Source organism: Epinephelus fuscoguttatus, linkage group LG2 (assembly GCF_011397635.1).
Source record: "Epinephelus fuscoguttatus linkage group LG2, E.fuscoguttatus.final_Chr_v1".
NCBI classification, from domain to species: Eukaryota; Metazoa; Chordata; class Actinopteri; order Perciformes; family Serranidae; genus Epinephelus; species Epinephelus fuscoguttatus.
This window is the reverse complement of record NC_064753.1, coordinates 33,331,230-33,350,260: the sequence shown is the minus strand read 5'-3', so window position 1 is coordinate 33,350,260 and position 19,031 is coordinate 33,331,230. Positions and strand designations below refer to the sequence as shown.

General features: G+C 39.3%; 2 protein-coding genes across 4 annotated transcripts; both read right to left on the bottom strand.

Moving 5' to 3' along the window:
* Positions 1–1,579: 1,579 nt before the first annotated feature.
* LOC125903656 (interleukin-1 receptor accessory protein-like) lies at positions 1,580–7,632 on the bottom strand. Its single transcript, XM_049600706.1, has 10 exons — positions 7,513–7,632; positions 5,717–5,969; positions 4,761–4,944; positions 4,501–4,645; positions 4,360–4,422; positions 4,121–4,256; positions 3,845–3,990; positions 3,099–3,242; positions 2,487–2,639; positions 1,580–2,395 (listed from the first exon to the last, which is right to left on the bottom strand). Exons 1-10 carry the CDS (start codon positions 7,565–7,567, stop codon positions 2,049–2,051), a joined length of 1,626 nt encoding a protein of 541 aa, XP_049456663.1. The 5' UTR covers positions 7,568–7,632; the 3' UTR covers positions 1,580–2,048.
* A 762-nt stretch (positions 7,633–8,394) lies between these two features.
* LOC125903687 (interleukin-1 receptor type 2-like) lies at positions 8,395–18,838 on the bottom strand. Of its 3 annotated transcripts, XM_049600768.1 has the most exons (8): positions 18,702–18,838; positions 15,149–15,401; positions 13,839–14,022; positions 13,593–13,737; positions 13,439–13,501; positions 11,611–11,734; positions 11,341–11,486; positions 8,395–11,129 (listed from the first exon to the last, which is right to left on the bottom strand). In XM_049600768.1, the coding sequence occupies exons 1-8, from the start codon at positions 18,751–18,753 to the stop codon at positions 10,945–10,947; spliced, it is 1,152 nt and encodes a 383-aa protein (XP_049456725.1). In that variant the 5' UTR covers positions 18,754–18,838; the 3' UTR covers positions 8,395–10,944. The 3 variants fall into 3 exon arrangements, 2 of the variants coding, with proteins under 2 accessions (XP_049456725.1, XP_049456737.1); XR_007451329.1 differs by lacking the exon at positions 11,611–11,734 and having other exon boundaries at positions 10,996–11,129; XM_049600780.1 differs by lacking the exons at positions 8,395–11,129; positions 11,611–11,734 and having other exon boundaries at positions 11,139–11,486.
* Positions 18,839–19,031: the final 193 nt, after the last annotated feature.

Below are 19,031 nucleotides of genomic sequence, written 5' to 3'. Positions count from 1 at the left end.
TTGAAGCAAAGTGCATAAATGAAGTGAAGTGCATAAAATGGCGGGAAATCTGACCTGCTTTTCTAGTTCACATAGCACCTTTCATATGAGAAATGCAGCACAAAGTGCTTTACAATAAGGGCAGTATAAGCACTGAGTGCTTCACATGAAAATAGACAGAATGAACATAAAACAGAACTGATTCATTAAATTACTCAGCTGTAAAACTATAAATCATAAAATCAATAAGATTTTAAGAGTTGCAACAGTGTGAAGTGTAAAAAGAAAGACTTTCAGACCTGTATCAGGAAAGTCAAAGCCTAAAGTGAACAGAAATGTTTTTAGCTTTCTTTTAAAAATATTTAGTGAGCTAGCTTCCCTGATATCTATAGGTAGTGTGTTCCATAGCTTTGGGGCGTAACTGACAAAGGCTGCATCCCTGATCTTCTTCCAGCTGTTGCTGGGAACATCCAATAAACCAGCAGCAGATGATTGCAGTATTCTTGGAGGCAAATAGTTAACAAGGTAGTTAGCAATATAGCTTGGTCCTAGTCCATTTATCGCTTTGTATACAAGGAGGAGGGCCTTAAAATCAAATCTAAATGTCACAGGAAGTCAGTCCAGAGCAGCTCAGACTGGCTTGATGTGCATTCTCCTCTTGGCTCTGGTTAATAGCCGAGCTGCAGAGTTCTGAATGAGCTGAAGTCACTCAGTGGTGTTTTTTGTGAAGCTGATAAAACATGCGTCACAGTAGTCAAGTCGGTTTGAAATAAAGGCATGAGTCAATATCTTGGCCTCCTATTCAATTAAAAATAGTCGTACCTTAGCTGTGTTTCTAAGGTGGAAAAATGATGTTTTGGTCGTCTTGTTAATGTGGGACTTGCAGCTTAGGTCTGAATCAGGATCACACCAACACTTGTCACCTCAGATTTAATCCAGGGAGTTAAATTACACAGATTGTTAAGAAGCACTTCTCTTTTTGTTTTAGGGCCGACAAGCTCCCTTGTGCAACCCCAAAACAGAGGTCATCTTTCTCAGACACATGATCTCCAAGACTGACAACAGCCAAGCTATCATTCTTTATGGACAACATGTCCCACCCCATGCAGGACACTTTGTCAGCACTGGGCAGCATCTTGAGAGACAGGCTGCTTCGCCTGCAGTGTTTGAAGGAGAGATACTGCAGGTCCTTCCTTCCTGCTGCTGTCAGACTATACAACCAGCACTGCTCCCACTAGACCACACATATGAAAATCAACCAGACTGTTTTACAGATACTCATGCTTTTAACTTTTAATAATCACCCCATGACTTCTGTCAGTCTTTCAATCATCACTCATGTGCAATGTCTATATCTGAATATACCAACTGTAAAATATTTACTGCTTACAATTAATCACTCAGGTACAATATCAGTATTGTGCAATATCTATACTTCTATACTATACTACTACAATAATGTAAAATCAGCCAGTCTGTCTCTTTGGATCGCACAGTATGGTTACAGACTCAGCCATATAGCATGTGTATTATTGTGCTGTTGTACAGTTAGTAAAGACAAAACAAAAAGTCTGGTCATAATTCTCAGTAGATTTTAATATTAAAGAAATATTAATGAATATAGCTGTAAAATACAATATATTTTTGAAATACAGTTCAGACATGCTTTAGGGCATCACAGAAACACATTTTATGGTACAGTACATGCAGTGATAGAGGAAATGAACAAGGATGAAGAGCAGCATGACAGTGACAGTACAAATATATTTAAATAATTGTATGTTAATGTTTCCCATAGAATACTTGCATACACACAGCGGCATAGCAGGAAATGTATTAAAATAAAGTGAGTAAATCCAGTGAATTCAGTTTTTATGTGTATATTTTAATTCTTTAATTCTGCACTTTATATTTGTGTAAGTTGTTTACAGTTTACACATTTAAACTCTGATTGTCGATCTTCTCACACAAATAAAATTGGGACTAATCTATCGTCTTCAGTCATATACTGAAAATAGATATAAGCTATGAATTCTGACATGGCTCAACACTTTAACCTAGTTAACATCCTAGATCGTTTGAGTTGAAAGCCTTATTTGTGGTGCATGCTGCTGTGGGGTGGGTAGGTAATAACGTAGCTGCTTCCAGAAAGAGGAGGAGGACCGCATGGAGCTTTCGCCTTTCCATGTGACACAGTCTCCAGCTTTGCTAAGAAGCTGTAAGGCCTCTGGTAACGAACCAGATTTCTGCACTTCTGTTGCCTCAGTTTTGATGAAAACCAAGCGAGTCTGCCGCTCCACAAGGGCTGCATGGATTGCACTCAGCAGGCCAGAGCCTGGACCGAGATCTGGAGAGGTGGGAATCAAAATCATGGTGCGACTCTGCTCTATACTGTCCAGCACTGCCTCGGCTACAGCTGCAACCAACCAGAGTTCAGATTTAATATTATTTATATTCCTTAGGATTTTAAGGTAGATTTTTATTTTAAGTATGTCTGAAATACATACCTTTCCCTGGCAAGATGTCACGATCATAAAGGCAGAGACGGTAACCAAACTCTTCCTCCAAAACACTTTCCAGCCATCTTCTGTCATGAGCATTTAGTCCTGCATCTGTGTCACTCTTGTAACACATCAAAAAGGCGTCATAGCTCTTTCCATCTAAGCAGACAACAAAAAAACAACAGATTTGTCACTGCTGTCCTTCCTGAAAGAAGAGCCAGGTCTCACTCCGAAGTTGAAATCTGACGCTTGGGCAGTGACTTGTGGCATCAGAAACCAAGAAAAAAGCTGTCCTTTAACATCAGCATATATGTGGCCAGTTGCCGTTGTAGTTTAACAGCGCCCAACAGCGTCAGGAGGAAACGCGGCAGGACAAGTGGTGACAATGCTAACCACTGCACCAGTATGCCGCCTAGTTTTGTAGTTGTTGACTTCAGCTCATTATGAATGTTTGCCTTTTTTGGATACTCTGTTTACTGTGGAGGCATGAGAGAAAAACATTTTCCTTCCTTAATTTGAGGTAACACACGGTAAGTAATTGATACACAAATGGTTATTCTTCGGGTGGAGCGTTACCTTGAACACAAGTTGTTAGTAAACCAAAAACATGATTCCCACCTGAGGTGCTGCTATGGCAGCCAAGAGTGTCTCTTAGGAACAGAGTGATGTCGATTTTGAACCTCACGTAGATAAGTACTGTAAAAACCACCACCAGCGTGGTGCTGGCAAAGGCAACAACCAGGGACACATAAGAAGGGCGAGCTGTAGAAAATGTAGGGAGAGAATAAATGTATTACTAATTAAAACACTCATAATAGACTGAAAAATGACATCATTCCAATTCATGAACCCAAAAATGATAACAATGATAGATGTCCAATAACAATTAACTGCAGCCCCACTCAAAAATCTATCCATCCATCCAACATATGCTTTTGAGTCAAGGCAATGGTGATGTTTGTGTGTCCAGATGCAGATTCAAGTTTACATGTGTTTTTGTTTTTTAAATAGATCCTCCTCTATCACTTTTTTGAAGACTAAACAACTGTTACAACAATCGCAACGCTGACACAGAGAATGCTGAGAGCCAGGGAGAAGGAAGGAAGGAGATGCTGCAGGCGTATAGAGGACAAGTAACTAAATTTAATTTATTTAAAGTAGCAGACAGCAGATGAAACTTCCTCATCATTTAAATGTGTGTTAATTGGGGATGTGATTATCAAGTACAATTAAGTGCATCCTGGGATCATCAGTTGAACTGGTTGGAGCTTTAGTATAGTAAATAGTACACAGCACCTCTGGAAAAATGCATATACAATAGCAGCAAAGCTAAAACCGAAGCTCTACCAGTACATCTTACATACGTTTTTGGGCCAAAGTGATGGTGACAGAGCTTGAGTGTCCAGATACAGCTACAAGTTTACAGGTGTAATTTTTTGATAAATCCTCCTCTGACACTTTTTTGAAGACGAGAGATGCTGTCATCTTTATTTCTCCAGCTTTCTTTTCCCTGTAAAGAAAAGGAAAGGAAAAAGAAAAATCCAGAAAGACGACTGTTAGCTATAATGTGCATGTGTGTAAATGTGGCTGCGTTTAACATTTGCACTTCCAAACCTCTTTTGTTCATACAAAATCTTTACCGTGTTGTATTGTAGAAAACTGGAAAGCTGTTGTTTTTCTCTACAACTGACTCCCCGTACCGCTCCCCGCTGTACCAGAACATGCCATCAAAGTCTGAATACATGACACCTTCACAATCAATCACCTTTGTTGAGCCTAGAAACACAGGGGTTTACATGAGATCTACAGAGTGTAATTCAGAAAGACAGTAAATGCTTGTAAATCTTAGTGTGTGTCTTGACGTTTCATTGAAGCTCACCCAAATCTACAGTAAAGTTATCACCCTTGTTTGGTTTCGTGATGCTCGGATATTTCGCTATTTCTGTGCAAAAAAAGGAGAAAACACTTTATATCTTTTTTTCAACACATGAATACAAATACAAAATGTGCTCTTTCTCACCCTTTGGTTTGACGTCAAGCACCACAGTAAAGGTCCTGTTATATATTTGACCATTATACAGGTAAGATCTGCTGCAGGTGTAGGCACCCTGGTCTTTCTCTTTCACACGTGAGAAGTAACCATCTATTGGCAATGACTCGCCCACCTACAAGATGAAACATAAAGCTTAGCTTTAAAACACAAATGATGTAAAATCAAACTGTGCATGATGCAGTTCCTTATTTCTCAATCAAATCTTACTCCCACTCATGGTTACATACCTTGCGCCATATTATGTCGTTGCTGGTAATATTTAGAATACCTTCAGCAGGGACATTAACATCAGGGCAATCCAATGTGCAGGCCTCTTGTGCGTTACAGGTTTGAGGGTACTGGCTCATCTCCTCACCCTCTCTCTGTGTTGTGTAAACTGTCAGCCTGAACCAGGCCTGGCTGCCAGCGTCCCTGTCATGTCATCAAAGAAAAAGTTAATATAAAGGTTTCACATTCAGATTTTAAACATTCTGCAGTGGCTTTTCATGTGAGACAAGGTTTCATGCTGCAAAGAAGAAAATCACACCAGAACTGCCTGGATGCAGAGACAAATCTGAGAGTAAGTAACTCCTTTTAATCATGCCATTGCTCTAGGGATGGCACTGTCTGCTAGTCCATCTCCTTGGTAGAGACAAACTGGATGGATTGCTGAGAAAAGAGATGTTGCACAGACATTCAGCGTTCCCAGAAAGTCAGGATTCATCCTGAATGACTCTGGTGATTCTCTGACTTTTAATCTTGTGGTTTTGAGTGAAATGTCTTTGGGACTGGAAACTTCTAGATGGACTGCCAAAGATATTTTTTTGGGGCTTTTTGCCTTTAATGGACAGGATAGTGTGTGAAATGGGGGAGAGAGAGAGAGTGGGGGGACAACATGCAGCAAAGGGTTGCAAGCTGGAGTCAAACTCGCAACCGCTGCAGCGAGGCATCACCTCTATACATGGGGCACCGGCACTATCCACTACGCTACTGATAGAAATTACTAATGTAAAACCTTATTCATCAGTGATCTTGACCAAAATAATCCCTCTGGAGTAAATCCTGTTTACATGCCCGAACTATTTATGGCACTTTTAGTCTTGGTCAATGTCAGTCTCAGGAATAAAAACAGTTTAGACGTGGTTTCATGGAATTTTGCCTCCTTGCAATAGAGTAATGTTGTTTATCGTTTGTTGGACTTTACCCCTGAGAGCACGAGTAGTTCCCCTGATGCTTTACAGAAGCACTGAGAATGACGAGACTCCTCCCATGAACCAGCAGGCCCATCTGCTTCTGCTCAGCTGATGACATTGCGGTCAAATTCATCTCCTGGGTGGTGTAACTTCTCCAGATCACTCCAGCATCGCCATGATTATTCCTCCTGTCAGGGCGGCAGTACAGTGCCACCATCTCCCCTGCCTTGACATTTACGTCTTTGGGTCTCTGAGGACACACACCTGTGAACAAGTGTTGTAAATTTGAGTGTATATTGTAAAATTAACATGAACTTGTTTGTGGATATCATTACCGTCTGCTCTGGTAACACCTCATACTGGATCATTGGCAGTGTCAGAAATTAGCAAGGGCCACAGGCCATTTGGCCCGCAATTTATCCAACAATGCCCCCAAAAGCCATGTTCCGGGTGCCAAAATTGCCCCCAAGTTTTTGAAACAAATATATGTATTTAAATTTTTAACAGTATTACAATCAATCTGACATTAGTAGTATAATTAGTATAAGAAGTGTACTTTTATTTTTATTAAATTAATTTACCGTCACGTCTACAACTCATTTTCCAGACATAATCAACGAGATTGCACTGATTACGTGAGAATAATCTGACAGAGAAGGGGAGGGGGCTTTGCTGTACCATAAGTATAAATTAACCATTTCTTGGGTGATATGTGTGTACACAATGACAAATTAATGAAAAATTAAGGTATAATGAATGTTAAATTTTAAATTAACTTACTTCCAGGATTGCATCTAAGGAATTTATAGTAATTTAGCTTTTTTAACAGTAAAAGTAACTGTAATGTGGTGAAACCTTAGTACTGCTATCAGTAGATTAATGGTTAAATCATCACATTTACACTGGTTGAATTATAGGAAATCTGAGTGATATTTTGCAACCATAACTTCATGTAACCCATTATTTATTTCATTTATAGTGGTTTCTACTGAAGAGTGAAGACACTATCTTAGTTGGTTTTGCTTTTCATGTGCTTATTGTTAGAACATAATTACAATTTTTTGATGGCCCCCAAACATTTTGAAAATGCCCCCATTTTTTAGACCGTGGGGCCAAAATTGCCCCCAAAATATTTTGTTAATTTCATGCCCTGATCATTGGTGAGACAGCATTTGCTTGGTGGCTGTAAAGTGTTGAAAGTGGGTGTTCTTAACCACATCCTTATTTTTTGGTATCTTATGATTTCAGTTTGACGGAAAATGAGTCATTTGTGGGATTCAGCATGAGTCCAGTGCCTTAAGATAGACAGATATGTTCTGATGCATTTAAAATTTAAATTATGTAATATTTGCATGATGCTTAATATCTATGATTTGATCTAAATTTACACAAGTACTCTACTCAAGTACAATTTTGAGGTACTTTTTCTGAGCATTTCCCTTTTCTGCTACTTTAAACTTCAGAGGCAAATCTTGTACTTTTTCCTCCACTAGATTTATTTGATGACTTTAGTAATTGGTCATTTTGCAGATTCACATTAATAACGACAGAATATAATCACAAAATAAATTATGATGTCTTACTATGTGTTAAGATAAGACTTTATTGTTTCCTATAGGACAGAATTCACAAGCTACCCAGCAGTATATAAAGAAAAATAAGCTCTGTCGGTCTGTCTATCTATCTATCTATCTATCTATCTATCTATCTATCTATCTATCTAGCTATCCATCTATCTATCTATCTGTCCAATGAAACCAAATGACACGTAACACTGAATGTTTACCCTTTGACACCATTCTCTTACCTGTTAGTGACGCAAAGAAGAAACACAGAGGGAGCAGGAGCACTTTCAACATCATGACAGCCTGCAGCTTTGCACACCAAACATTCAAGAGTGTCGTCAAAATCTCACTGTGGTCACACAGCCTTCACAAGCAGTTCTGCTGAGTTGAACCCTTCCCCAGTCATGTTAAACCACAATGACGAAAAGTGAAACTCAAGGAAGAGCGTCACATTAATTGTCACCGCAATGGCAACACATGCATTTCAATCAGACAGCACAGAAGACCGCTATGTCAGCAAAGTTTCAAGATGGACACCCAAAGTTAGTGTCACCAATTCACTATCTGACTAAATGTCTTCCCTTTTGTTCCTGAGTTATGGCGTTGAATAATGGCCAGAAAAGTGATTTTTCAGAACATTAGGATGTCACAGTAAAGTTTACCATTGACCTTTTGGACATAAAATGTCATTACTTTATCATATTGGACATTTGTGTGATATTTTGTCATGACTAGCGTATAAATTCTCGAGTTATGGCCAAAACCATGTTTGTGAGGTCACAGTGGCCTCTGACCTTTGACTGCTGACCACAAAAAATCAAATCAGTTCATCGTTAAGTCAACAAATTCTTTCAAGGGGCTCCTGAGACATTGCATTCACAAGAATGAGATGGGCGTATGGACAACCTGAAAACATAATGCTTGAGTCCACGACTGTTGCCGGTACATTGACTTAAACATGCTCTTTGGGTAAACTTGTAACAACCAAAAGACAAACTGGACACAGCTTCATTTTACAGTAAGGTGTGACAAGGCAAAACCTCAAAGCTTTAAAGCAGTCCAGGAATATAGTGTTGCACTTCCATAAAGTCAGGGTACTCACAAGAGCCAGATAGCAGCAGAGATATCTTTAATGGTACATGGCAACGAACCTGCGCTTTCTCCCAGCCCCAAGGTGCCATCATACAGTTACAAATATAGAAATATAAAGATAAAAAAACATATCCATATCACACATACAAGTATCGAAATACAAAGATAAAAAGTTAAAAAAATAAATACACATCATATATATACATACATGTGTACATATATACATATACAGATAAATTAAAGCACACGTAAAAAAAACAAATGCAAAAAGACATTGGATTCTACAGGAGAGAATCTTTTCACTGACTAAATCACTGAGGGTTATCTTTAGAGACACAGTCACTAACTGCTTTCACAGACTGAGTGGCACTCTGCATGATAACATGACCTTTATGCGGGAAATTAGTTAGGTTTCCATTTCCATGTGGCGGCTCACATTTCCACTCAGTACTCGCAGAGGGTGAGAGTGGGGTCGGCTGGGACACTTTTATATCGACACATAATAACTTTCCATTACACACAGACTACTTGGACAGTAAAAAAAAATGATTTGATCCCTGAACAGAACTACACGTCTGCTAACAATTTATCAAGTGCTGCTATCAAGTTTTTTCGAGGGTAACTGAAATGTGAAAAGGCACAGTTTTGTTCAAGAAGAATTAATCATTTCTTTCTAAATACATTATACATGCTAGAAAATACTGTGTCTGTGAACAGTGTCATTTTGCATTGCGGAGTTCCTGTGCCCAGGATTTTCTGGGCGGGCCTGAAATCTTATGATGCACAGACACCATCCTATCATAACCTCACCTCTACTATATAGAGTTATGCTACTACTAACGGATCAGAGTCATTTAGCTCACCCCATGTGTGAATGTGGTTTCACTACGTTCCACAAGCTCTCTTAGCTCTTTCAGTCTAATACAGGGGTGGCAAACATACGGCCCCCACCAAACGGCCCACTCAATAAATTTCAAGTTAAAATTGCAGAGAAGTCATTAACTCTAATTTTTCAATTAAATGCACTACTATTACTATTTGTCCAAATAAACTAACTCTGATTGCCCGACAGAGGTAAATGGGAAGCCAGTGAGCTTGGTATGCTCGCAGCACCTTTCAGTGCATAAGAAATATTGTATTTAGCACCACTATCAAACTCATGACAGCAAAAATGCAACAACTTGCAAGGACAACTAAGAGAAAAGATAAATTTAATTGTCGGCAGGTTTGAGGAAACAAGTTTGGTTTTAGTTTTAGTTGAGAGATCGGCATTGCAGCTGTGAAAGCTAGCTAGCTACCTTATTGCAGATGGAACAGCATCAAAGTGGCACTCTGAGGGTGAGTTTGCTGAAAAACAGACATATTATTGAAATGGCACTTATTTTTCTGTCATCTTTTAGGTTTTAACTCAGGCTGTTCATCATTGATTTTGTTTATGGATTATTTATTTATTGTCAGTGTTTTCAGGGTGTAAGCTGCCTGTAATGTTACTTCATTACACTAAAAGAGAGGTACATATTTAAAAGCTTTGTTATGTAGAGATTATTATGCAATGGTTTTACTGGTCCGGCCCATATGAGATCAAATTGTGCTGTATGTGGCCCATGAACTAAAATGAGTTTGACACCCCTGATACATACATGAATAAATAACTGTTAAATGCTACAATCATATAACCCCAGGCAAAATGACCATCACCGACATACCTTTAGACAGTTACTGCTCACTGCTGTAGGTGTGTGCTCTGAGTTAATGTTAGCTGCTGTGAGCTGCTGAACGAGAGTCCGTCGCTTTGGAGTGGCTCTTGTTCTTCAAGAGCGTCTCAGCAGAGAATGCTGCTGATTATTTCACAATTTTGAAACCTAATTTTATTTACTTGCCATTTATTTTAATCACAAACTCAGAACACATATTTTGCTTTACCCAAACTTGTGAATGTACAAGGAATGCATTTTCCCAGAATTCCACCTCCCTGGGACGGTTGAGGCACCTTGTTCTGAGCTAAAAAAAAAAATAATAATAAAAAATTTAAAAAAAAACATAAAACAAATTCTAAAAATGATGTAAAATGATCATTTTTAATGAATTAATATATAAATAAATAAGAGATAAAGATACTTGCCCTATCCACATTCAAAATATGCCTAGGGGTTGAAATATAAGCTTATATGAGGTCAAGTCAAAAAGTGTGCTGTGAAAAGAAGCTTTTCACTCAATGAGATGTGTCCAACCATCAAGAGCTCATGATCAGATGGAATATTTGCAGTGCTGGAGCTCACCAGGAGGGGGCACCACTACACTAGGACATTGTATTCTTATGACATATGGAGTGGCAGGTGAAAAAAGTTTCAGAGGTGAGAGGATGGAGAACATATGAGAAGGAAAACAGTGAGGTAGAGGATCTTAAAAAATAGTGTTAAGGTAAATTATAAATCCCAACAAAACCTTAAAATATTTAAACATTAAAAATTATTTCTTTAAAAATATATTTCTGTTATATAAAGCGTAGTATGACAGCAGTGAGTCATCTTTCAGTGTGAGCTAAATATATATGTATTATACTAAAACACTGACATGATATTTTAATTGTGACTCAGTCTTGGATCAAGTGGGTCTGCTGCTCCACAAACGCTGCATGGGTGGTGTGCAGCAGGCCAGATCTTGGACAAGGATAGCTTCACAATAACAACAACTGCTACAACGAACACCACCACCACCACCACGGCACAGAGAATGCTGAGAGCCAGGGAGAAGGAGGAAGGAGGTGCTGTAGGCGTATAAAGGACAAATAACTCTTAAAATTTATTTAAAGTAGCAGACAGCAGATGAAACTTCCTCATAATTTAAATGTGTGTTAATTGGAGATGTGATTAACAAGTACAGTTCAGTTGAACTGGTTCAAGCTTTAGTATCATAAATCGTACACAACACCTCTGGAATAATACATATACAATAGCAATTCCATACACCTTACATACTTTTTTGGGCCAAAGTGATGGTGACAGAGCTTGAGTGTCCAGAGACAGATGTAAGTTTACAGGTGTAATTTTTTGATAAATCCACCTCTGACACTTTTTTGAAGACGAGAGATGCTGTCATCTTTATTTCTCCAGCATTCTTTTCCCTGTAAAGAAAAGGAAAGAAAAAAATCCAGAAAGACGACTGTTAGCTACAATGTGCATGTGTGTAAATGTGGCTGCCTTTAACATTTGTGCTTCCAAACTTTTTTTCTCATACAAAATCTTTACCGTGTTGTATTGTAGAAAATTGAATAGCTGTTTTTTGTTTCTACAACTGACTCCCCGCTGTACCAGAACATGCCATCAAAGTCTGAATACATGACACCTTCACAATCAATCACCTTTGTTGAGCCTAGAAAAAGCAGAGTTAACGCAGTTTATGTTTTTTTAAGCTATAGTCTGTGAGGAGTGGCAGCAGTACAAAAATTAAATGATACAAATGGAGGTTATTATGTGATTTAATTAATTCATACCCTATTTGATTAAAACAGCTGTGATGTGATAAAAACAGAGCCATGTTTAATCATTTTCCCCATCTGTCATTCATCATTCACAACCATGGCTAGATTACTGAACAGGACTACCGGGCACAGGCCCAGAGGCCCAAGGTGTCCCCTGGCCTTCACTAACAAAATGTTACGCACATTAACAAGTCCAAAACTGAAGCCATGGTTCTCTGCCGGAAACCGGTGGATTGCCCCATCTGTGTTTGGGGAGAGTTACTGCTTCAAGCAAGGGAGTTCAAGTATCTCAGGGTCTTGTTCACGAGTGAGGGTAGAATGGAGAGTGAGATGGAATGGTGGTTTGGCGCAGTTTCTGCAATGATGCGGGCGCTGCGCTGGACCGTCGTGGTGAAGAGGGAGCTGAGCCAGAAGGCGAAGCTTTTGATTTAATGGCCCATCTACTTCCCAACCCTCACATATGGTCATGAGCTCTAGGTAGTGACGGAAAGAATGAGATCGCAGGTACAATCAGCCGAAATGAGTTTCCTCTGTGGGGTGGCTGGGCTCATCCTTAGGGCCTGTCCCAATACCCCCCCTTAGCCTTACCCTTTGGCCCTAGGGGTAGGGGTGTCCCAATTCCTTTTTGCATGTAGGGGTAGGGGGCATAACAAGGGGTAGTGGGTATGAAACTAGCCCTTCAGAGCAAGGGCCTCAGAGATAGGGTGAGGAGCTTGGACATCCACAGGGAACTCGGAGTAGAGCCGCTGCTCCTTTGCATCAAAGGGGTCAGTTGAAGTGGTTCCGGCATCTGATCCTGGGCGGCTCCCGCGGGGGTGGCTCTGGGGCAGACACACTGGAGGGATTACATATATCATTTGGCCTGGGAACGCCTTGGGGTCCCCCAGGAGGAGCTGGAAAACGTTACTGGGGAGAGGGATGTCTGAGGTGCCTTGCTTGGCCTGCTGCCCCCTCAACTCGACCTCGGATAAGGGGATGAAAATGAATGGATGGATGAATGGACATTAACAAGAACCGAACGAGTCAAAACGAGCCAAAAGAGACACAACATGACTTCAAAGAGACACAAAACCAGCACAAGGAGAGGCAAACTGACCACATAGAGATGCAAAACCATTATATGATGCATAACGACAAAGAGACCCAAACCACTACATAGTCTTTGTGTCTTGCTCCTATGTAGAAGAGGTGGTGGGGCCCTTTGCATATCTGTGCCTAGGGGCCCATTGTCTCATAACCTCAGCGGATGAGCCGGGAGCTCTGGTGAGGAAAGAAACACCGTGTGTTTGCACGCACTGCAGTGACACATAGCTGGTTGAAAATCCGCAAAGTTTCCCTGTGAGAGCCAAAACCTTCAACAGTTAGTCAGTGTGTTTTCCCACTTGGATGTTGTGAATGATGAATGGTAGACAAATTAATCAAATCTCTTGATAATTTATCACTATTTTTTAACATCAATGTTTACATCTCAGTTTTTCAATTCACATGCATTTTCATAACCTACATTTTTCAAAATAATTTTTGTTACTTTCACCTGTTATAATAGCCATGTGTATACACGTGAATGCATCTACAAAATAGGACATATAACTCACCTAAATCTACATGAAAGACATCACCACCGAGTGGTGAAAGTATTACTGGTGTTCCAGATTTTTCTGTGCCACAAAAACAGGAAACATGTAACACAAATAAACATATTAAAGTCTGTGAACATCAACATGAATAGAAAGAAGTGCTCTTTCTCACCCTTTGGTTTGACGTCAAGCAGCACAGTAAAGGTCCTGTTATATATTTGACCATTATATAGGTAAGATCTGCTGCAGGTGTAGGCACCATGGTCTTTCTCTTTCACACGTGAGAAGTAACCATGTATTGGCAATGACTCGCCCACCTACAAGATGAAACATAAAGCTTAGCTTTAAAACACGAAATTGAGCATGATGCAGTTCCTTATTTCTCAATCAAATCTTATTCTCACTCATAGTTACATACCTTGCGCCATATTATGTCGTTGCTGGTAATATTTAGAATACCTTCAGCAGGGACATTAACATCAGGGCAATACAATGTGCAGGCCTCTTGTGCGTAACAGGTTTGAGGGTACTGGCTCATCTCCTCACCCTCTCTCTGTGTTGTGTAAACTGTCAGCCTGAACCAGGCCTGGCTGCCGGCGTCCCTGTCATGTCATCAAAGAAAAAGTTAATATAAAGGTTTCACATTCAGATTTTAAACATTCTGCAGTGGCTTTTCATGTGAGACAAGGTTTCATGCTGCAAAGAATAAAATCACACCAGAACTGCCTGGATGGAGAGACAAATCTGAGAGTAAGAGCTCCTTTTAATCATGCCATTGCTCTAGGGATGGCACTGTCCGCTAGTCCATCTCCTTGGTAGAGACAAACTGGATGGATTGCTGAGAAAAGATGTGTTGCACAGACATTCAGCGTTCCCAGAAAGTCAGGATTCATCCTGAATGACTCTGGTGATTCTCTGACTTTTAATCTTGTGGTTTTGAGTGAAATGTCTTTGGGACTGGAAACTTCTAGATGGACTGCCATGAAATTTGGTTCAGATAATCATGCTGCTAGAGCTGCTAGTGCCGCGACAGACTCTAGTTTACTCTTTAAAGGGGAACACCACATGAAGTAAGAAAGCCAGAAGCCACAGAATTAAGTCAAGTATAAAGTCTGGAGCTGCTCCACAGGCAATGAATGATGAAATGAAATGGTGCTCTCAGTGCCATGTGACATCTCTCCCGGGTTCACTGTCTATGGAGCAACTCCAGCTTCATGCTGGATGACATCACAGATTTGAGTTTAAACACTCTAGTTTGGGGATTTTGGAGAGAGTTGTTCATGTTTACTGATATTTTTGGACTGTCTTAGACCGTAGGAATAACATACAAATTTTGAAAATGGCCATAGTTCCCCTTTAATGCTCAAGCAACAAGTTCAGTGGCTCTGTGCGAGTATAAAAGCTGCTGTTGTTGAACACAGGACAAACCTTGCTTTCAGAATATGAGCAATACTGTTTTCTAATATATCATTTACATAAAACATCTGCACTTTATCTTCATTAGGATGAAGCTACTATTAGAAATTACTAATGTAAAACCTTATTCATCAGTGATCTTGACCAAAATAATCCCTCTGGAGTAAATCCTGTTTACATGCCCGAACTATTTATGGCCCTTTTAGTCTTGTTCAATGTCAGTCTCAGGAATAAAAACAGTTTAGATGTGGTTTCATGGAATTTTGCCTCCTTGCAATAGAGTAATGTTGTTTATCGTTTGTTGGACTTTACCCCTGAGAGCACGAGTAGTTCCCCTGATGCTTTACAGAAGCACTGAGAATGACGAGACTCCTCCCATGAACCAGCAGGCCCATCTGCTTCTGCTCAGCTGATGACATGGCGGTCAAATTCATCTCCTGGGTGGTGTAACTTCTCCAGATCACTCCAGCATCGCCATGATTATTCCTCCTGTCAGGGCGGCAGTACAGCGCCACCATCTCACCTGCCTTGACATTTACGTCTCTGGGTCTCTGAGGACACACACCTGTGAACAAGTGTTGTAAATTTTAATATATTTTCTAAAATTAACATGAAATTGTTTGTGGATATTGAGAAAAAAAAAGTCTGTTCATGGACATTTTACTGCTGGCTCCTGGTTCAATCCCAGGAGGGAGCCCCATGTTCTCCCCATGTCGGTATGGGTTTTCTCCAGGTACTCCGGCTTCCTCCCACAGTCCAAAGACATGCAGGTTAATTAGTGACTCTAAATTGGCTGTAGGTGTGAATGTGAGAATGAATGGTTGTCTGTCACTAAGTGTCAGCCCTGTGATAGTCTGGCAACCTGTCCAGGGTGTACCCCACCTCTCACCTAGTGTCAGCTGGGATAGGCCGACTCGGAAAATAGCGTCGCACTGGTTCCCTCGTCAAAAACCAAATGTTATTTTTCATTTGGATTTTGGATTATTGCAGAAAATGAGCTCTGAACAAGAAAAGAACAGAATAATCTTCACAAATGAACATCACTTTTATGATTTTTGAAGCATAATTGCAATCGCAAGACTTCAGTGTCGCCACCGCAACCGCCTTTTTTTAGGACATGTAGGTTTCAAAATTCACGAATGGGGTATTTGCTCACGGATTTTATGTCGTAGAACAAAACACGGCAGTCTCTTAAGCTTGTGTTAGCCGCAGACCTTATTTCAGGCATCTAACTAAAAACCCATTCAAAAAAATCTACTGACTTTGAGACGAGGAAACCACGAGTGCTAAAATTCATTTTCAGGTTTCAGGAGTCATTCCTGCATCACTCTGTACCGTGAACTCATGTGACATAACTACAATACTACGTTACAAACTGACCACATCCCATTTCCCAATTCCTTATTGGCCTTGTAATGTCCTTTTAAAGGCAAGTTAATCGGTTTCTGCAGAAGTACTCAGCACTGATGATGAATGCTTTGTTCGTGCTATTTGACACATCTCATAATCGCATGGATATTTCACAATGTGGGATTGGTAGTTTGAATGTGCACATTATCATAACAGTTAAACTGTAACAACACTGGAAACATTTTTTATTCAACATGTCAGCTTTTCTTATATTACGAATATTCAAATTGTTGATGACCTCTGACAATCTTTGGAAACTGAGGATCTGTTCCTTAAGATATTTTATTGCCTATTCTTTTATTATAGAGTCTTGTTCCTGTCACATTACACTGACTCTATTGTCATTCCTCTTATTATTAAATGTAAGTAAACAGGGTGTCTGCAGTGTCCACCAAATTCAATTTTCGATATTAGATTAAGACTTTTTAATATCAGATAGAATGTGATGTAATACCTGTTTCGCAATCAAACCAGTAGGGACAATAAGGCCTAAAATTATTTATTAAATACATGCATTTATTAAGATTGATATCATATTTTTATCAGTACTTACCAGGACTACAGAAGAAAAATAACTAGCAATATAATAATTAACATGACTTGGGTCCAGATAAGAGTATAAGAGAATTCATTCACATTTTTGCTGAAACTGACACCCATTATGAGATGATGATCTACTGCAGTGCTGCTAAATTATAAATTCAACTGGGCCAGATTTTAAAACCAGAAAATATCAATGGGCCAGACATTTTCAACAGCAGACAACCAACTGAAAGTTTTTTCTAGCTTATACAAAGTATATATATATATATATGTATATCTTTATATGTGACCCTCCCCAGTCAGATATCATATATATATAAAAAAGCTATCAATGCACAGAAGCATAATAAGTGGCATAAACAGTAACCAATAATACACACTTGTTCTGGTTTATAGCCTAACGTTAGCTTTTTTATTTCTGGCGTTTACATTTATGCTTCAAAAATCATAACGATGGTGTTGTGGAGATTATCTTGCTGACGAAGATGTGTAAGTATAATCAATGTTTATTTACCACAGAGCTCATTTCCTGCAATAATCCAACTGAAAAATAACATTTGTTTTTTGACAAGGGAACTAATGCAGCACTAATTTCCGGGTTAGCCTGCAAGAAACGTCATACAGCGCTGTATTGTTTCACAAAAGGTAAGATACACTGTTATCTGTGTACTACGGGACTCTATTAACACTGTCAGTGCTGCTCAGGTGTGAATAAATGGTGGTAAAAATCTAGATAATTATGTATGATAAATATGAAGCTGTAGTCAGGACATGGTGAGCTTAGTAGAAAGACTGGAAACAGAGGGAAACAGTGGCTCAGCTCTGTCCAAATGTTACAAAATATTTGAGTTTCTCTGGTTGCCTGGCAACTTCAAGGTGACAACAACACCACAGGATTGATTATTAGACCTATTATCAGTGTACATGGCCAAGAATTAATATCGCACATAACGTTGTGTTTGTTTCTGTTTTCATTATTTTTCAAGACTTTTCAAGACGCTGGTAAAAATACCATGGCAACAATGTAAAACTCCTACTAAAACCCATACTTAAAGTACAGAGGTATTAACAGCAAAAGTCAGTGTAATACTATTAGGCTTGTTGTTACTGATGCAACAATGTGTAATAAGCATTTAACTGTTGTAGTTGGTGGAGCTGGAGCTAGTTTTAATAGCCTCGCCTACTTTATATAAGGTTCAGTAGTTTAGTCAAGATGGGCAGTTTGATCCCCGGCTCTTCCAGGCATGTCAAAGAATCCCTGGGAAAGATACTGAACCCCAAATTGCTCCTGATGGCTGTCCCATTGGTGTGTGAGTGCGTGTGAATGGTTACTGAATAGCACGTGGACTCGGCCAGCAGTGTGTGAATGTGTGTGTGAATGTGACACTTGACCACTCTGAGTGGTCGGAGCAGTCCATTTACCATTTACCAGAGTCTGAATCTAAAAAGTAACTAGTAATTACATCTGTCACATTAATGTTGAGTAAACACTACAGTATGTTTCCCTGAAATTTTGTAGTTTAAAATGGAAATACTGGAGGAAAGTATAGCTACTTATTAGCATATTCTTGCAGGACTATCAATTTAAGAACAATAGATGTAGATGAGGTGATGGTTAGCCACACTTTGAAAGCTGAAAATTTAACACAACATACATTGATGGAAAATTATTTTTGAAATGTAGTAGATTAGTTATCCAGTTAGAAATGTAATAAGTAATGTAACTATCTTAATTAATCAATTAAAACGATGTAACTTATTACATTTGACTACTTTTTGATTAATGTTGGGCAATAAAGATTGAAAAGATGCAAAGCAACACAATAAATATTATATTCTATATATACTTTTTTACTAAAAAGAAAACACATTATTCAGCCTGTATGATGAAGCAGTCGTGATCAGGTCTTACCTGTCAACAAGGTTAGCAGGAGAATCAGAAGTAAGCCTATTTTCGCCGTCATTGTGATGAATATTTTCCCCTAGGGATCCAGAAGAGTCACCAGTGTCTTCTCAGAAGCTCCTCAGTCCTTTGAGTCAGAATGTTGGGTTGTGTAGTAGTAAAACAAAACAAAAAATCTTGGTGACAGTGGAAAGTGAAACCTAAGTTCCGCCCATTTAACATGTCCCATTTATAGGCTATGGGCTGTGTTTATAAGCACTTACTTAAAGCAAATACATAGCATTAAAAGGATACAAATATGCCTGTGTTTCCTTTCATACAAGGGACTTTAGCAACTAA

What these genes read in the sequence shown, in the direction of transcription:
- LOC125903656 (XM_049600706.1), bottom strand. Translation starts at nt 7,567, where the DNA reads ATGATGTTGAAAGTGCTCCTGCTCCCTCTGTGTTTCTTCTTTGCGTCA. An exon ending in CTTCTTTGCGTCACTAACAG is followed by an intron (nt 5,970 to 7,512) that starts GTAAGAGAATGG and finishes ACTTGTTCACAG; the next exon opens with GTGTGTGTCCTCAGAGACCC. An exon ending in GTTTTCTACAATACAACACG is followed by an intron (nt 3,991 to 4,120) that starts GTAAAGATTTTG and finishes TTTTCTTTACAG; the next exon opens with GGAAAAGAAAGCTGGAGAAA.
- LOC125903687 (XM_049600768.1), bottom strand. Translation starts at nt 18,753, where the DNA reads ATGACGGCGAAAATAGGCTTACTTCTGATTCTCCTGCTAACCTTGTTG. An exon ending in CCTGCTAACCTTGTTGACAG is followed by an intron (nt 15,402 to 18,701) that starts GTAAGACCTGAT and finishes ACTTGTTCACAG; the next exon opens with GTGTGTGTCCTCAGAGACCC. An exon ending in AACTACTCGTGCTCTCAGGG is followed by an intron (nt 14,023 to 15,148) that starts GTAAAGTCCAAC and finishes ATGACATGACAG; the next exon opens with GGACGCCGGCAGCCAGGCCT.